Raw genomic sequence first — 15,463 nt, 5'->3', positions numbered from 1 at the left:
AGAAGAATGGAGCTGTGGGAGAAGTGTGACCTGGAGGGTGGAGGCTCTAAGTCCCCTCGGCCACTTTGGGCTGAAGGTATGTGATGGCCCCAGTGTCCTTCCCATGGACAAGTCAGCACTGAGAAGGCTCCCGCAAAGTCTATTGTAAGACAAGCATGGGATGGAGGGAAAGCGTGGGGCAAGAATGTTGGGGCAAAGGGATTTGGGGAACAGTTGATTTTATCTGGAACTATGACTTTGGTCTGTACTAGCTTATGTGTTGTGTAGAATTTAGGACAGAGGGTGGGAGGGAGAGCAGAATATAGACACAGCTGGTTTCTCCCCCATCTCCCACACACATGCTCCAGCTTCTTCCCACACCTAGAAAAAAAACACACCAGGTCTTTATCTCACACTTCCCACCCTCTAATGTTTCCCTTTAAATCCCCTCTTCCACCCACTGAGTTTCCATTCCCTCTCTATTGCTATACCTCTATCCTCCTTTCTCCTAAATCTTGTGTTAATAAACCTATTAATACTTCCAAGATGACCCCAGACTAGATCCACCGCCATTTTTGGAATTACTTTTTCTCCCTCCCCTCCTCTCTTTCAGTCCCGTGTGGATGGATTTCCTAAGAGCAAGATGGATGGGAAACAAGGTTGAGCAACAACAGAAAAGTGTCTGGGATCCATCTCTTTATTTATTTATTTATTTATTTATTTATTTATTTATTTATTTGTTTGTTTAATTTTATTTTCCATCTAAATCTATTCTCTTTGCATGTAAGTGGAAGAATCATTTCCAAAGATTCTTATGAGTTTGTGCTAAGCATGCTGGCCATGCTAAGATGATGCTTTTGTAAATGTGGCGATGCTGGGAATTAGGATTTTGGGTTCCTTTCAAATTCCCTTGAACTGAACTCTTTCATTCGATGGCTACTCCCTCTCTTCTCACCTCCCACAGTGCTCGGGGCCCATGCCAGCACTCCGCCCACCATCAAGCCGCCAAGCATTCTTTTGGGAACCATCTATGAGAAAGGCTATGTGCACCCTAAGGAACTGTGTAGCACTCGACATATCAGACTTGCACTGAAATTACAAACACAAGCGAGAAAATAGAACCATCCTCATGGAAAAATACTAGTCCATGATAATGTTATGGATTGGCTAATTACTCTTGGGCCTTGAAGGAAAGGTGAGATTCAGATAGGTGAAGATGGGAAGGAAATCCAGGTGGCGCACTGGCCTGATGAAATGCCCTGATGCCTAAGGAACTGAAGAGGAGATCAGTTTGGTTGAAGCCAAGGGTTCTCATCAGGGAGCAAGTAGGAAGAGAATAGTAGTTAGGAGTGCAGATTCTGGGACTAATCAGACCTGGGTCAGAGTCCCAGAGTAGCAGAGCTCTGCTACTCACTCTGTGTGACCTGCTGCAAACTATTTACCAACTTGAAGCCTTAGTTTACACATCTGTAAAGTGGGGATAATTAATAGAATTTACTGTATTTTATAAGCATGCAAAGATTATATGAGAACTAAACAGACTAATGTTTATGAAATTCTTAGCATAGTGCTTAGCACATAGTAAACACGCAGTAAATGTCTACTACTACAACGACAACGATTCCTGCTACGAGTGCAAGAAACGTTTACTACCTCAACTACTGCTAAGTGACAGATGGGTGTGCAAAGAAAGGCAGGAGCCAGTTTGTGTGGAAGCCCTTGAAAACTCATTTAAGTGTGAATTCTTTCTTGTAGGCAATGAAGAACCAGGGAAAATTTTTGAAAGTTTGGATCTAGAGGGAAAATGTCTTTTAGGAAGTTGACGTTACACAGTGTGTATTTCTGACTGATAAAGGGATATAAAAGTGCCTTAATGGGGCACAAATCTTAATAGGGATAAAGATAAAAACAAGGATAATAAAACTGTGCTGTTGGCATTTTGGAATCAATGATCAGGTGGGAGGGTTGGGATTGGGGTAAAGAGTTAGGAGGTCAGGAACTTTCTCAGAGAGGTCAAACCAGGCCATTTAAACTGCTGCCCACCCAGGGGCGCCTGGGTGGCGCAGTCGGTTAAGCGTCCGACTTCAGCCAGGTCACGATCTCGCGGTCTGGGAGTTCAAGCCCCGCGTCAGGCTCTGGGCTGATGGCCTGGAGCCTGTTTCCGATTCTGTGTCTCCCTCTCTGTCCCTCCCCCGTTCATGCTCTGTCTCTCTCTGTCCCAAAAATAAAATTAAAAAAAACGTTGAAAAAAAAAATTTTATAAACTGCTGCCCACCCAGATTGACCTTGACACCATGTGGTAGAGCAAGGACACAAAGCCAGAGACAAAGACATATGATCTTCTGTTGGGGTTGCTCTGGAGTGCAACACCCCTGGAGTGCCAGCTCCACTTTCGCCTGTCTCGGGGCTTATCCCTAGTGTGCTGGGATAAGCCTATTTTAACTCTGTCTCATCACATCATTTCCCACCAAAAGGCTTACAGGGGTTCTTAGTTATCCATGGGGACATTTTTCAAATAGTTTTATGCTGGAAGTTGGTGAAGCCACAGAATAAACAGAGTGAATCTTCCTGGAACACAGCTTTTACACAAATATTGGGGACAAATGTGAGTTTTAGATAATATAAACATGACAGTATCTTCAATACTGTAATACCTCACAGATAATTTCAGAGATAATTCTGTTTCATATTTTCTAGTAGAAATCTTTTCACACATATTCATTCAATTCCCTGTGAAAAGTACCTCAGTGCAATTGCTGCTGTCCTTCCCATATATTAGGTGGGAACCAGGGAGGAGAAATCTTGTTCTGTTCTATTATCTTCACAGGGTGGGGCCTCAGGGCAAATTTTCTGGAACGATTAGAGAAAACAATTTTAGAAAAATGTAACTCAAGTGAATGGGTTTTAATAGTAAAGAACTCAGTTTATTTTTCAAGTGAATGTCCTTCTGGAACTTTCACTTACCGAACTAAAGAAATTGATTTCTTCTTTACTTTATATTTTCTATAACACCTTGGCCTTAGCAATCAAAGTTTACAAGCCACAATACTTAAATTTTAAAAAGCCTCTCAAAGATTGTCTAGAGATATGTGTATAATAGAAAGTTACGTAAGTGTTAAAATATAAAGCTTGAGAGTTCAAGGAATTTTTGCATTTGTCCTGGGCTGATTTGAATTACCCCCACAGATGGCCCCATGGCAACAAATACCATTAGAGGAGTTTTTATGTGGAAAAGTTTGAGAAGTGCCAATCATCCCAGCCCAGCTTCAGCCAAGATCATCTGCTTGTTTGCTTTACATTTGTTTCCGAATTAGGACATGACAATCTCTTCTAATCCACACCTCTCTTCCTTCAGCAGTGAATCATGCAGCTCTTCAAATCCCTGCCAGGAAAAAGCATCTATGTGTTTATCTAAAATCATTAGTTTTTATATCCTCTCAAGATTTATGCATCCGGGTGGATGACGTTTGTGGTCACAGGTATTTGCTGATATGTTTATTCATTCATTCATTGATTCATTGTATTTGGGGAGCCTGTAGTTCACAAGGCATTGGGCACATCTGGTGTGAATCAGACTTGAAACCCATGGATGAGGACAGTGATACAAAGGGGAAAAGATCCATAAATGTCTGTAATACATTGTAGGGTGTGGTTAGGGAGATAAGTCTGTGAGAGCCTTGAAAATGTATTTATCTCCATGGAAGGCTCCCCTAAACTCCATCTTGAAATATATTCAACAGTGACTTTGATCAACCAATTCCTGACTCTCCAAAGGAAAACAATGGAATTTTCATAATTTTTGTTTTGCACGGTTTTCCCTTAGGTATGTGGGGAAGAGCCCATGGAAGCACAGAATATCACAAGGGTGTCAGAGTTTATCCTCTTAGGATTCTCACAGACCCGGGACCTTGAGAAATTCCTGTTCCTGGTGTTCCTATTTGTCTATGTCACCACCGTTGTGGGAAACCTCCTTATCATGGTCACAGTGACTTTTGACTGCCGGCTCCACATGCCCATGTATTTTCTGCTCCGAAACCTGGCTGTCATAGACCTCTGTTATTCCACTGTCACTTCTCCAAAGATGCTGGTGGACTTCCTTCATGAGGTCAAGACCATCTCCTACCAGGGCTGCATGACTCAGATCTTCTTCTTTCACCTCTTGGGAGGTGGGACTGTCTTCTTTCTCTCAGTGATGGCTTATGACCGCTACATAGCCATCTCCCGGCCCCTCCACTATGTCACCATCATGAACACTCAGCTCTGTGTGGGGCTAGTGGTGGCTGCTTGGTTAGGGGGATTTGTTCACTCCATTGTCCAGCTGGCTTTGATGCTCCCCTTGCCTTTTTGTGGTCCCAATGTTCTGGATAACTTCTACTGTGACATCCCACAAGTGCTGAGACTTGCCTGCACTGACACCTCCCTCCTGGAGTTCCTCATGATCTCCAACAGTGGAATGCTGGTCCTCGTCTGGTTCCTTCTCCTTCTGATTTCTTACACAGTCATCCTGGTGATGTTGAGGTCCCATTCAGAGCAGGAGAGGAAGAAGGCAGCTTCTACCTGCACCACCCACATCATTGTGGTGTCTATGATCTTCATTCCCTGTATCTATATCTATGCCCGGCCCTTCACCCCCTTCCCCATGGACAAGGCTGTGTCCATCAGCTACACGGTCATGACCCCCATGCTCAATCCCATGATCTATACTCTGAGGAACCAGGAGATGCAGGCAGCCATGAAGAGATTAGGCAAGCGTCTAGTGATATGTAACAGGGAGTGAACTTAAAATATCTTGACTCAGGGGTGTCTGGGTGGCTCAGTTGGTTGAGTGTCCAACTCTCAGTTTTGGCTCAGGTCATGATCCCAGGGTCGTGGGCCTCTGCCCCTCCCCCCTCAAATAAAAAAATTAAAAAATTTAAATATCTTCACTTTAAAATGACAAGTCTTCCCTCTGAACTTCTGTTTTCCCATGTGAAAAGTGGAGGAAAGTCTTTATAGAGTATGACATTTGAGATGAAATCAATATTTCTATGGACCCACACCTGTGTCAGGTTACTGTATTGGGCACTTTCTCGCTTCTATCTCATTCTCATAAAACTGATAGTGGATATGTTATTATTATTGTTGTTGTTGTTGTTGTATTAAATGCTTTAACAAATGAGAGAACTCAGAGAGAAGTGACTTGCTCAACGATGAATAGCGAGTGGCAGAGCCTGGCCGGGACTTGGTTCCTCTGACTCCAAGTTTAGAGGTAGGGCTATGGGTGGGATTTGAAACTCAGGATCTCCTACAAACACAAGGGAAAACCTAAAGAGTTCCTCGGCTATGGATGAATATCTGTGATAAATGGTGAAAATTTTCATCTTAACCCTGGAACAATAACACTCTTTTCGGTTCCCTGCTTTTAATCTTCTTTCTTTATCTTTGGAGTTCTGTAACTTTACTCAGCTATGTCTTTGCATTCATTGATGGTTGTCAATTTTCCTGTGGCCTTTCAATCTATTGATTCCATTTATAAATGATCAGAAGTCACTTACTGGTTTTATTTTTTAAAAAGTGATCTTGAGTCACTTTTTTAATTTATGAAAATTTTACTTTTATGTGATCCAGAACATCAATTCTAAGGATGGTAGGAAGCATAGAAATTCTAATTATAATCTATAACATTGACCTAAAGGAAAGAAATGGGGAGAATTTCCTCAGATTTATCTTACAGGTGATCATTTCACAACACGAGATACTCAATTCTGAACTGACTTGTGGAGACATATCCCCTTTTGATGAACAGAGCTATCTCCATGAGAATTTAAGACATCTCTTACTGAAGTTATGCTATGTTTATGATATAAATGTGACTCAGATATAAACTAACACTAAATGGTTAGGTGCAATGTCTCTCACTATAAAGAATGTAGAGGAAAAAAATATAAAATACGTTGTTCATAACGGCTTAAATTTAAAAAGAGCTCTGGGAATTCTGGTTAACAGAAACTTTCTTTTTTGTAAATTTTTTTTTAACGTTCATTTATTTTTGAGAGACAGAGTGAGAGCAAGGGAGGGTCAGAGAGAGAGAGGGAGACACAGAATTTGAAGCAGCCTCCAGGCTCTGGGCTATCAGCCCAGAGTCCGACGTGGGGCTCAAACCCACGAACTGTGAGATCACGACCTGAGCTGAAGTCAGACGCTTAACCAACTGAGCCACCCAGGTGCCCCCAGAAATTTTCTAGTAAGACAGAGGGCTTTTTTATAATTTTATCATGTGGAGAATTGGAATATTTACATATATGCATACTTTCATAAAATACAAATGTTTTAGAGAAGAGTTAATTCCCCATTTCAGATATTAGGTACTACAGGCACCGAACAGTGGTTCGGATATTTTTTTGTGGGTTGCCTGGCCAGTTCAGTAGGTAGAGCGTGCAACTCTTGATCTCAGGATCTCTTGAGCCCCACATTGGGTGTAAAGGTTACTTAAAAATTTTTTAATGGCTTTCTTTCCCCATGTTCTGATGCTGTCTTAAATTGTATAGTGAGACAATAACAGGATTTGAAGCCATGACATTCCATCCAGGCTTTAACTCCTGCTGGCTGTGCTCCTTTTGGACATCATTGAATCTCTACTTCTTTAGCTATAAAATTTAGCTGTATTTCCTCACAGTGTTGTGTGGGTCAGTGAGGTAAACGTAAAATTCCAATATAGTACTTGGTATATAGTAGGCATTTAATTAATATTAGTTCCTCCACACATTCCTATTTAAAATTATTTTTTTTTTACTTTCCATCAATACTTTTTATTAAATTTCAATTTCAGTATAGTTAATATAGAGTGTTTAGTTAGTTTCAAGTATACAATACAGTGATTCAACAATTCTAGACGTTACTCAGTAAGTGTGCTTAATCCCCTTCACCTATTTTACCTATTCCCGCACTGACCTCCCCTCTGGTAACCATCAGTTTGTTCTCTAGAGTTAAGAGTCTGTTTTTTGGTTTGTTTCTTTTTTTTTTTCCCTTTGTTACTTTGTTTTGTTTCTTAAATTCCACATATGAGTGAAATCATATGATATGTGTCTTTCTCTGACTGACTTATATTGCTTAGCATTATACTCTCTATCTCCATCCATGTTGCTGCAAATTGCAAGATTTAATTTTTTATGGATGAAAAATATTCATATATATATATATATACACACACACACACCTATATATATACCTACACACACACACACACATATATATATATATATATTTTTGTGTTGGTATATATATATATATATATATATATATATATATAGGGGTGCATATATCCTTTCAAATTAGTGTTTTTTTATTCTTTGGATAAATAACCAGTAGTGCAATTACTGGATCATAAGGTAGTTCTATTTTTTTTTTTTTTTTTTTGAGGAAACTCCATGCAGTTTTCTACAGTGGTTGCACCAGTTTGCATTCCTGCCAGAGTGCATGGAATCTTTTTCCACATCCTCACCAACACTTGTTGTTTCTTGTTTTTTAAAATTATTTATTTTAGCCATTCTGACAAGTATGAGGTGATATCTCATTGTGGTTTTGATTTGCACTTCCCTGATGATTAGTGATGTAGAGTATCTTGTCACGTGTCTGTTGACCATCTGGATGTCTTCTTTAGAGAAATGTGTGTTCATGTCTTCTGCCTATTTTTAATTGGATTATTTGTTTTTCTGGTGTTGAGTTGTGTAAGTTCTTTATATATTTTGGATACTAACCCTTTGTTGGATATGTGATTTACAACTCTTTTCCCATTCAGTAGGTTGTCTTTTAGTTTTGTTGATGGTTTCCTTTGCTATGCAGAAGCTTTTTATTTTGATGTAGTCCCAATAATTCATTTTTACTTTTGTTTCTCTTGCTTCAGGAGACATATCTAGAAAAGTGTTGCTATGAGTGATGTCAGAGAAATTACTGTCTGTGCTCTCGTCTAGGATTTTTATAGTTTCAGTTCTCATATTTAGATCTTTAATCCACTTTGAGTTTACTTTTGTGTATGGTGTAAGAAAGTGGGCCAATTTTATTCTTTTGCATGTTACTGTCCAGTTTTCCCAACACCATTTGTTGAAGAGACTGTCTTTTTCCCATTGGATATTCTTTCCTGCTTTGTTGAAGATTAATTGACCATACAATTGTGGATTGATTTCTGGGTTTTCTGTTCTGTTCCATTGATCTATGTGTCTATTTTTTGCCTGTATCATATTGTTTGATTACTACAGATTTGTAGTATAAGTTGGAATCTTCCCATCAATACTTTTAAATTAAACCAAGATACAGTAAAACTTTGGTTTGCTAGCATAATTCATTCTGGAAACATGCTCGTAATCCAAAGCACTTGCATATCAAAGCGAATTTCCCCATAATAATGGAAACTCAGATGATTCATTCCACACCCCCAAAATATTCACATAAAAATGATTACAATACTGTTATATAGTACAAAATAATAAAGAAAAATAAACAAATGAGCCTGCACTTGCCTTTGAAAACCTTCGTGGTTGGTGTGAGGGAGACAAGAGAGAGGAGGGTTATTGTGTAGGATGATTTTTCACTATCACTAATGGAATCACTGCTACCTATTGGCTCAGTGGAACCTTTTTCTTTTCATGCAACTTTAACAAGGAACCTATCCAATGACACTTGCTTTTGCCTTCTTTCAAGGATTTCATGGAAATGTGAATTGCATTGTCATTAAACAGATTCATCGTTCACACTGCTACAGCCTTATTTGGGTGGTGCTTTACTACAAAAATTTTCACTGTTTCTCACAATTTACACATCTCCCTAATCTCATCTGAAGTGAGGGAGTCCTCTGCTTTTTCCCCCTCCTCCTCTGCAGACGAGATGCAGATGTAGACATCTTATAAAATCTTGCAATTTCAGCCATTTGCATACCTTGTTTGTACTTCTCAACGATTTCCTTCTTAACTTCCACCGTAATCATCTCCTTCTTCTTGCCACCTTTCTTCTCAACCTTTTCCTGCCTGGGGGCCATTGTGTACACTTGCACGGATGTTCACTACAGTACAGTATTAAACACTTGTCATATACTGTATATAATGTAACTGGCAATAAGGCAGAAGAAAGGGTCTATATCTGCAGGCAGCCTGACCTAGAATGAAGCAAATCATTCCTAAGCTTGCTCTTCTATGTAAAAGCAAAGGACTGTCCATAGGTACTTTGAGGTGACAAAAAATACACTAATGCCAGTTTAGGCACCACCCAATGTTCTGAAAAATCACTGATTTCTGCCAGACACCACAGCCTGAGACCAAGCATCTGCGCATGGGAGCTGATCATCCATAAGCATGCAGCATGACAGAGAGAGAGAGATTGAGAGAAAGAGGGAAGAACCATTGGCTCAGTTGTGATCAGGTGACATCTGGCATCATGTATTGTTCATATTGCAAGACATCGCTTGTTTATCAAGTTAAAATTTATTAGAAATGTTTGCTCGTCTTGTGGAACACTTGCAGAACAAGTAACTTGCAATCCAAAGTTTTACTGTAGTTATCAGGTTCCTTAGGGTCTAAATAATCAGGTTTAGTCAAGTAATGCTTTTTAGTCACTTTGTTTACATAGGATTAGTGAAAACAGATACAGATCTCTTAGCAGTTGTTGATGGAAGGCTGCAAATTATTTCAGTGATAGATTAAAAAAAATCAGGGGGTGCCTGATGGATCAGTCCGTTAAACACCCAACACCTAATTTTGGCTCAAGTCATGATCTGATAGTTTGTGAGATCGAGCCCCACGTTGGGCTCTGAACTGACAGCATGGAGCCTGCTTGGGATTCTCTCTCTCTCTCTCTCTCTCTCTCTCTCTGCCCCTCCCCTGCTCATTCATGCTCTCTCTCTCTCTCTCTCTCTCAAAAGAAATAAATTAAATAAATAGATAGATGATAGATAGATAGATAAAAAGAGTAAACATTCTGGTATCTTTATAAAATTTCTTTTCTATTTGAGTGTAACTATACTCAACTGACACAATATTACATTAGTTTCAGGTGTACAACACAATGACTCAACTTTTTTTTTTTAAGTTTATTTATTCTTAGAAACAGAGAGCATGAGTGGGGAGGAATAGAGAGAGGGAGAGAGAGAATCCCAAGCAGACTCCATGCTCTGTGCTGAGCCCCACGCCAGGCTCAAACTCATGAGTGTGAGATCACGACCTGAGCCAAAATCAAGAGTTGGATGCTTAACCAACTGAGCCACCCAGGCGCCCCATCATCTTCGTTATGTGTTATGCTCAGTGGTTGTAGATTGGGTCTGGCTCAAAGAATACTTCACTTCTCAGCCTTATTAATCCGTCCATCTTGCCATTCCAGTTGTATTTATAATCAAGTTCAGGGATGATTGATGTATGAGGAGGAAAAGACCTCAATCAACCTCACATAAGATGTGCTTTTATTTTATGTTTGATCCATAAAAGGGGGTGTATTGGTCAGGGTTCCACCAGAGCAACAGGACCAGTCAGATATAGATATATGTATATTAAGAGATTTATTGCAAGGAATTGGCTTACATGATGTGAGACTGAACCCTGGGCCAGTAGAAATGCATAGGATGGGCATCAGAAAGTGCAGGAGAGGACTCTGTATGAGCTGAAGCTGCAGTCCAGAACACTTTCAAGAAAACCTCAGTTCTGCCCCCAAGGTTTTTTAACTCATTGAATCAGGCACGTCCAGATTATTTAGGAAATTCTCTTTTACTTAAAATCAACTGATTATGGGGCACCTGGGTATCTCAGTCCATTAAGCATCTGACTCTTGATTTTGGCTCAGGTCATGATCTCACGGTTTGTGAGATCAAGCTCCATGTTGGGCTCTGCGCTGAGCGTGGAGCCTGCTTGGGATTCTCTCTCTCCCTCTCTCTCTCTCTCTGTCTCTCATCCTGCCCATCCCCCACTCACTTGCAGGTATATGCACGCATGTGTAAGCTCTCTCTCAAAATAGATACATAAACATTTAAAAAATCAACTGAGTATAGACATCAATCACATGTGCAAAGTACCTTCACAGCAACTCCTAGGTTAGTGTTTGGTTGAATAACTGGGAACTATAGACTAGTCAAGTTGACATATAAAACCTACCACCATAATGTAAGAATAACTAATTATCAGAGATGCGGGGTCCCCTCAATGAGAATATAAATGAAATTCCTTCTGTATGTATCCTGCATCCATTTAAGTTTGAAGTTGTAACAACAGTTAAATCTGACAAATATTTATTTTCTTGGGTATATAGTGCATAGGGAAATACTTTTCTCAGTTCAGTTTTCCGTGACTAGGTCTTTAGTGTAAATACTCCATTCCTGCCATCTGGTCTTTGGAATTCATTACATTGGCTAGTGGATGCAGTGGTGAAGAGATTAGGTTTGGAGGGCATTCTGCAGACACGTATGTGCCTTGACAGGGGAAATATATTAATTGGAACATATCAGCTTTCTCTTAGTGAAAGCTAAGCCAGAATCAGAACTTAAAATCACCCACATGATAATCAACAAAATACACAAGTCCTGTCTCCTTCCCCAGAATCTATCCAGACCACTTTTTCACATGACTATATTTTAAAATGGACTGAAGCTCTAAATGAGAATTAGTGGTTTGTTTGTTTAAAAATTTTTTTTAATGTTTTATTTATTTTTGAGAGACATAGAGACAGAGTGTGAACAGAGGAGGAGCAGAGAGAGAGAGGGAGACACAGAATCCGAAGCAGGCTCCACGCTCTGAGCTGTCAGCACAGAGCCCAATGCGGGGCTCGAACTCACGAACTGTGAGATCATGACCTGAGCCACCCAGGCGCCCCTGTTTGTTTGTTTTTTAATCTACATCTCTTGAATGTGGAAAATCTTCACATGGTATTCTTGTCTGCCAGAGGCAAATACTTTATTTAGCCAAGTGTAAACATTTGCAATGAAAGAATTTAGAGTAACCTGGAAATGCTATGTAGATCAGAGAGCTCTAAGAAATCAGGTTTTATGGCACGTCAAGTTTACAATGGCAGTTAATTCCAGTTTTGATCTGTTTTCATAATGAAAAAATATAGGGGTTTCTTGCACCAATCCTCATGTTAGAAGTAATAATAATTCACATGTAAAAAATGCTAGCATCCTATAGATAATGTGAGTAGACTTGGATACGGTTGGTAAATCAACACGGGGGTGGGGGGTCTGGTTGGTAAAATAAAGGACAAGATTTTTAATAAGTTCCTATTGTAGCATACAAACATTTCCCCACTTATGACTTTCTGTAAATAAATATCAATTAAGTTTAAAAGTAGAAGGAAAAGGAGAAAGAGAAGAAGGAGGAGAGGAGAAGAGAGAAAGAAATCAAAACAGTTAGCTTGATGATTCTGCACACATGCACGAGAGAGAGAACAGTCAGTGGTGCTGAATGTGTGGCCCTACAAACAGGAACATCAGCATTATCTTAGAACTTGTTCAAAATGCAAAATCTTGGCCCTATTATTGACCAACTGAGTGAGAAAGTCTGGGGCCTCGGGGACACACTAATCTATCTTTTCACATGATCTCCAGGGGATTCTTTTAAGGGTAAGAATCACTGGTCTAACAATTGGGTTTGTCTAACACTCCCAGAGTCCATTTCTTTGGAAGAGACTCTCATCCTTTTAGACAGTGGCCTGAAAATCCTACATCCTGAAAATTTCTAAAATTTTCAATGTCCTTGGTACTTTTGGCCCCCAAGGAAGACCTCTGAGAGAGTAAGTGTTTTTGAGACATTTAGAAACTTTTTAACAACTCCCATTGTTCCCTTGCCTCCAGCGGGAATCGGGTAAGAATCAGCCCAGCTCTGCTTCCTGAGCGGAGCCCAGTCCAATAGCATCTCCCTGAGGATATGCCCTCTTTCCCTAGGGTCACCTCCGCTGTCACACGTGATGTGTGGGCAGTGACCAGGGACCTGACGCTGCAGGAAAAGCCTCTCCAAGACAATGTAAGACCTGAGGACTTTCTCCGGTTCTGGACTGAAGGAAGATGAGAGACCAAGGTTTTCTCATCTGTAGATAAATCAGCTGCAAGAAGGACCCAGAACCACTTACTGGAACATGGAGAGAATATGTCAAATGACATAGACTTGATGGTAGTAAGTCTAAAGTGTGAGGAGAGTCTCGGGAAGTTATTCAGGGGAACTGTGATGTTGAAAACAGATGCCTCAGGTTGCATGTGGAAAACTCGGCTTTTATCAACCAAGCAGGGATGGAGGGTGCTGAGGGCTGAGCGTGAGGAAGCGCACCACACAATCCCCCACCTAGTTGCATAAAATCATGTCACATACTTACTTACTCATACATTAAGTTAGCAAATAAGTTTTGAGCAACTGCTAGATCAGGGTTGCTGTTAGAGGTGCTGGAGCTAATTTACTGAATTTACAATCTAGTTTAGAGGGACAAGAAAAGAACGTGGAAGATGCTATAATGTAGGTATTTATAAAACATTATTGGAACCCAGAAAAAGAAGGGATTGATTCTGCATGGGAGAGATATGGGGAGGAGTCACAAGAAGGTGATATCTGAGTCCTTCTAGGTTGAGAAGGTAGTAGAAGATATTTCAGGAAACAGAACTCATTACCAAGGCTACGGAAATAACTGAGCATATGGCACATGTGAGAAGCTATGAATTTCTTGAATGGCATTCTGTTCCTGGGTAACAGGGGTATTGATTACAAAGGCAGATGAAGGCTACATTTCATAGCCTTGTGTGACATGCCGATAGGGAGTTGCAGGCACTTCTGTAAGCATGTTTCAACTCTGTATAAATCCACAAAACCTGTGAGACAGCTTCTAAGAGTTGGAGTTTTAAGCTGTGAGCTCTAGGCAGTCATTGAAAGATTATAATGGGAGAGAAACGTGATCAGACATGAGTTTAGAAAGGTCTCATTGACTGTCTTATAGAACCAGACTGCAGTGGAAGCAAATGGAAACAGAAGGATGAGATTAAAATGACCTTTAATACATAATGGATCTCAATAGGCATGTGAGAGACAACAGGACTGAGACAGGGCAGGAGTGGGGAGGCCACCCACCCCTAACCTTGTCCCCCTCCATCTCTTTCCTTCCACCTTCTTCTCCACCTTTGACACCATTCCCTGCCCCCTCCGTTGCCCACCACCTCCCCATTTCCCCTTCCTTCATCTGCTCTGTTCCTCCCTCTCCCTTCTCTTCATCTCCTGCCTTGATTCCTTTGTCTATTTCCATTGCTCTTATTTCAACATCTTCCTTTGTCTTCTACCCTTGTATTCAGTAACATCTTCTAAACTTCTTATTCCTTTCAGAAGATCTCCTTGAGTCCCCATCATACTATATTCATCATCTAATTTTTAATGCATTCTTTTTTTAATGTTTATTTATTTATTTATTTATTTATTTATTTATTTATTTAGAGAGTACACACAGGCACCTGAGAGAGAAGGGAAGGGGCAGAGAGAGAGGGAGACAGAGAATCCCAAGCAGGCTCCAAACTATAAGTGTTTCTCACGATGGTGAGATCATGACTTGAGCCAAAATCAAGAGTCAGACACTTAACTGACTGAACCACCCAGGCGCTCCAAGAGAGTCTCTCTCTCTCTCTCTGGACTCTCTCTTGTCTCAGCACACACTTCATCACTTCCCTGGCCTCATTGGGTAAGGGGCTATATACCCCATAGCTCCTCTCCCACCCACTAGTCCACACCATATGCTTTTGGAGTGTTGACTGTCCACCAAGATGGGCACCGTGGGGCAGAGATAAAGATCTGTGTTTCTGCCTCTGGGAGTTTTCAGTTAAATTACAGAGGAAAAACATAGACACAGGAATAGTCCATTAAAATGAGGATGGGCTAAATGTTGCATGAAAAATGATTGCTAGAAAAATGTATTGACACTAGCAGAAGGGAGGATGTATTTAGAGGAGGAAACTACCCAGAAAAGAGTGATTGCCAGAGTGATTTATTTCCAGCACTGTTCCAGGAACTTCATGTGTTATTTTATTTAATCCCCTAGGCAATTCTATAAAGATGATGTTTTAATTCTTATATTGCAGACATGGAAACTGAGACCCAGAGAGATGAAGTAGCTTAATCAAGGTCAAATCTCAAGGAGGCAGAAGCCCTGAAATTTTACTGATGTTCTGTTGGACTCCACCTATCTCTCTACCATTGTATCACATGGAATCTTTGAAAGGCAGGTTGCATATGTCTCTGGATGGCTTTAAAGATATGTCACGAATGCATATGACAGCACCAACTTGTAAACTCTCCACAGACAAGCCAATTTCATCAGCACCTAGTGATGTGGTCTACACATGAGGCTCCATCATCTGGAGCTGGACAACTCTGAGCCCTGAGCAGTAAAAGTGACTTCATGCATGTATACCTATGGTTCATTTTCTTTAGATGTATGGATGAGACGCCATGGAACCAGGGAATCTCACGTGGGTATCAGAATTTGTCTTCCTGGGACTCTCACAGACTCG

At 40.5% G+C, this 15,463-nt stretch overlaps 1 protein-coding gene and 1 long non-coding RNA gene across 2 annotated transcripts; both read left to right on the top strand.

The window, feature by feature from the left end:
- Positions 1–667: 667 nt before the first annotated feature.
- On the top strand, positions 668–14,401 carry LOC121044732 (uncharacterized). The gene is made up of 4 exons (XR_005797448.1): positions 668–838; positions 944–1,174; positions 3,335–3,458; positions 12,869–14,401. It is a non-coding gene; the product is annotated as an uncharacterized LOC121044732 (long non-coding RNA).
- On the top strand, positions 3,689–5,455 carry LOC121044731 (olfactory receptor 4D1). Its single transcript, XM_040497026.1, has one exon. It carries the CDS (start codon positions 3,821–3,823, stop codon positions 4,754–4,756), a length of 936 nt encoding a protein of 311 aa, XP_040352960.1. The 5' UTR covers positions 3,689–3,820; the 3' UTR covers positions 4,757–5,455.
- Positions 14,402–15,463: the final 1,062 nt, after the last annotated feature.

This window comes from Herpailurus yagouaroundi, unplaced genomic scaffold (genome assembly GCF_014898765.1).
Source record: "Herpailurus yagouaroundi ecotype Mexico unplaced genomic scaffold, PumYag 189, whole genome shotgun sequence".
NCBI lineage: Eukaryota > Metazoa > Chordata > Mammalia > Carnivora > Felidae > Herpailurus > Herpailurus yagouaroundi.
This window is presented reverse-complemented; position numbering and strand designations above follow the sequence as displayed.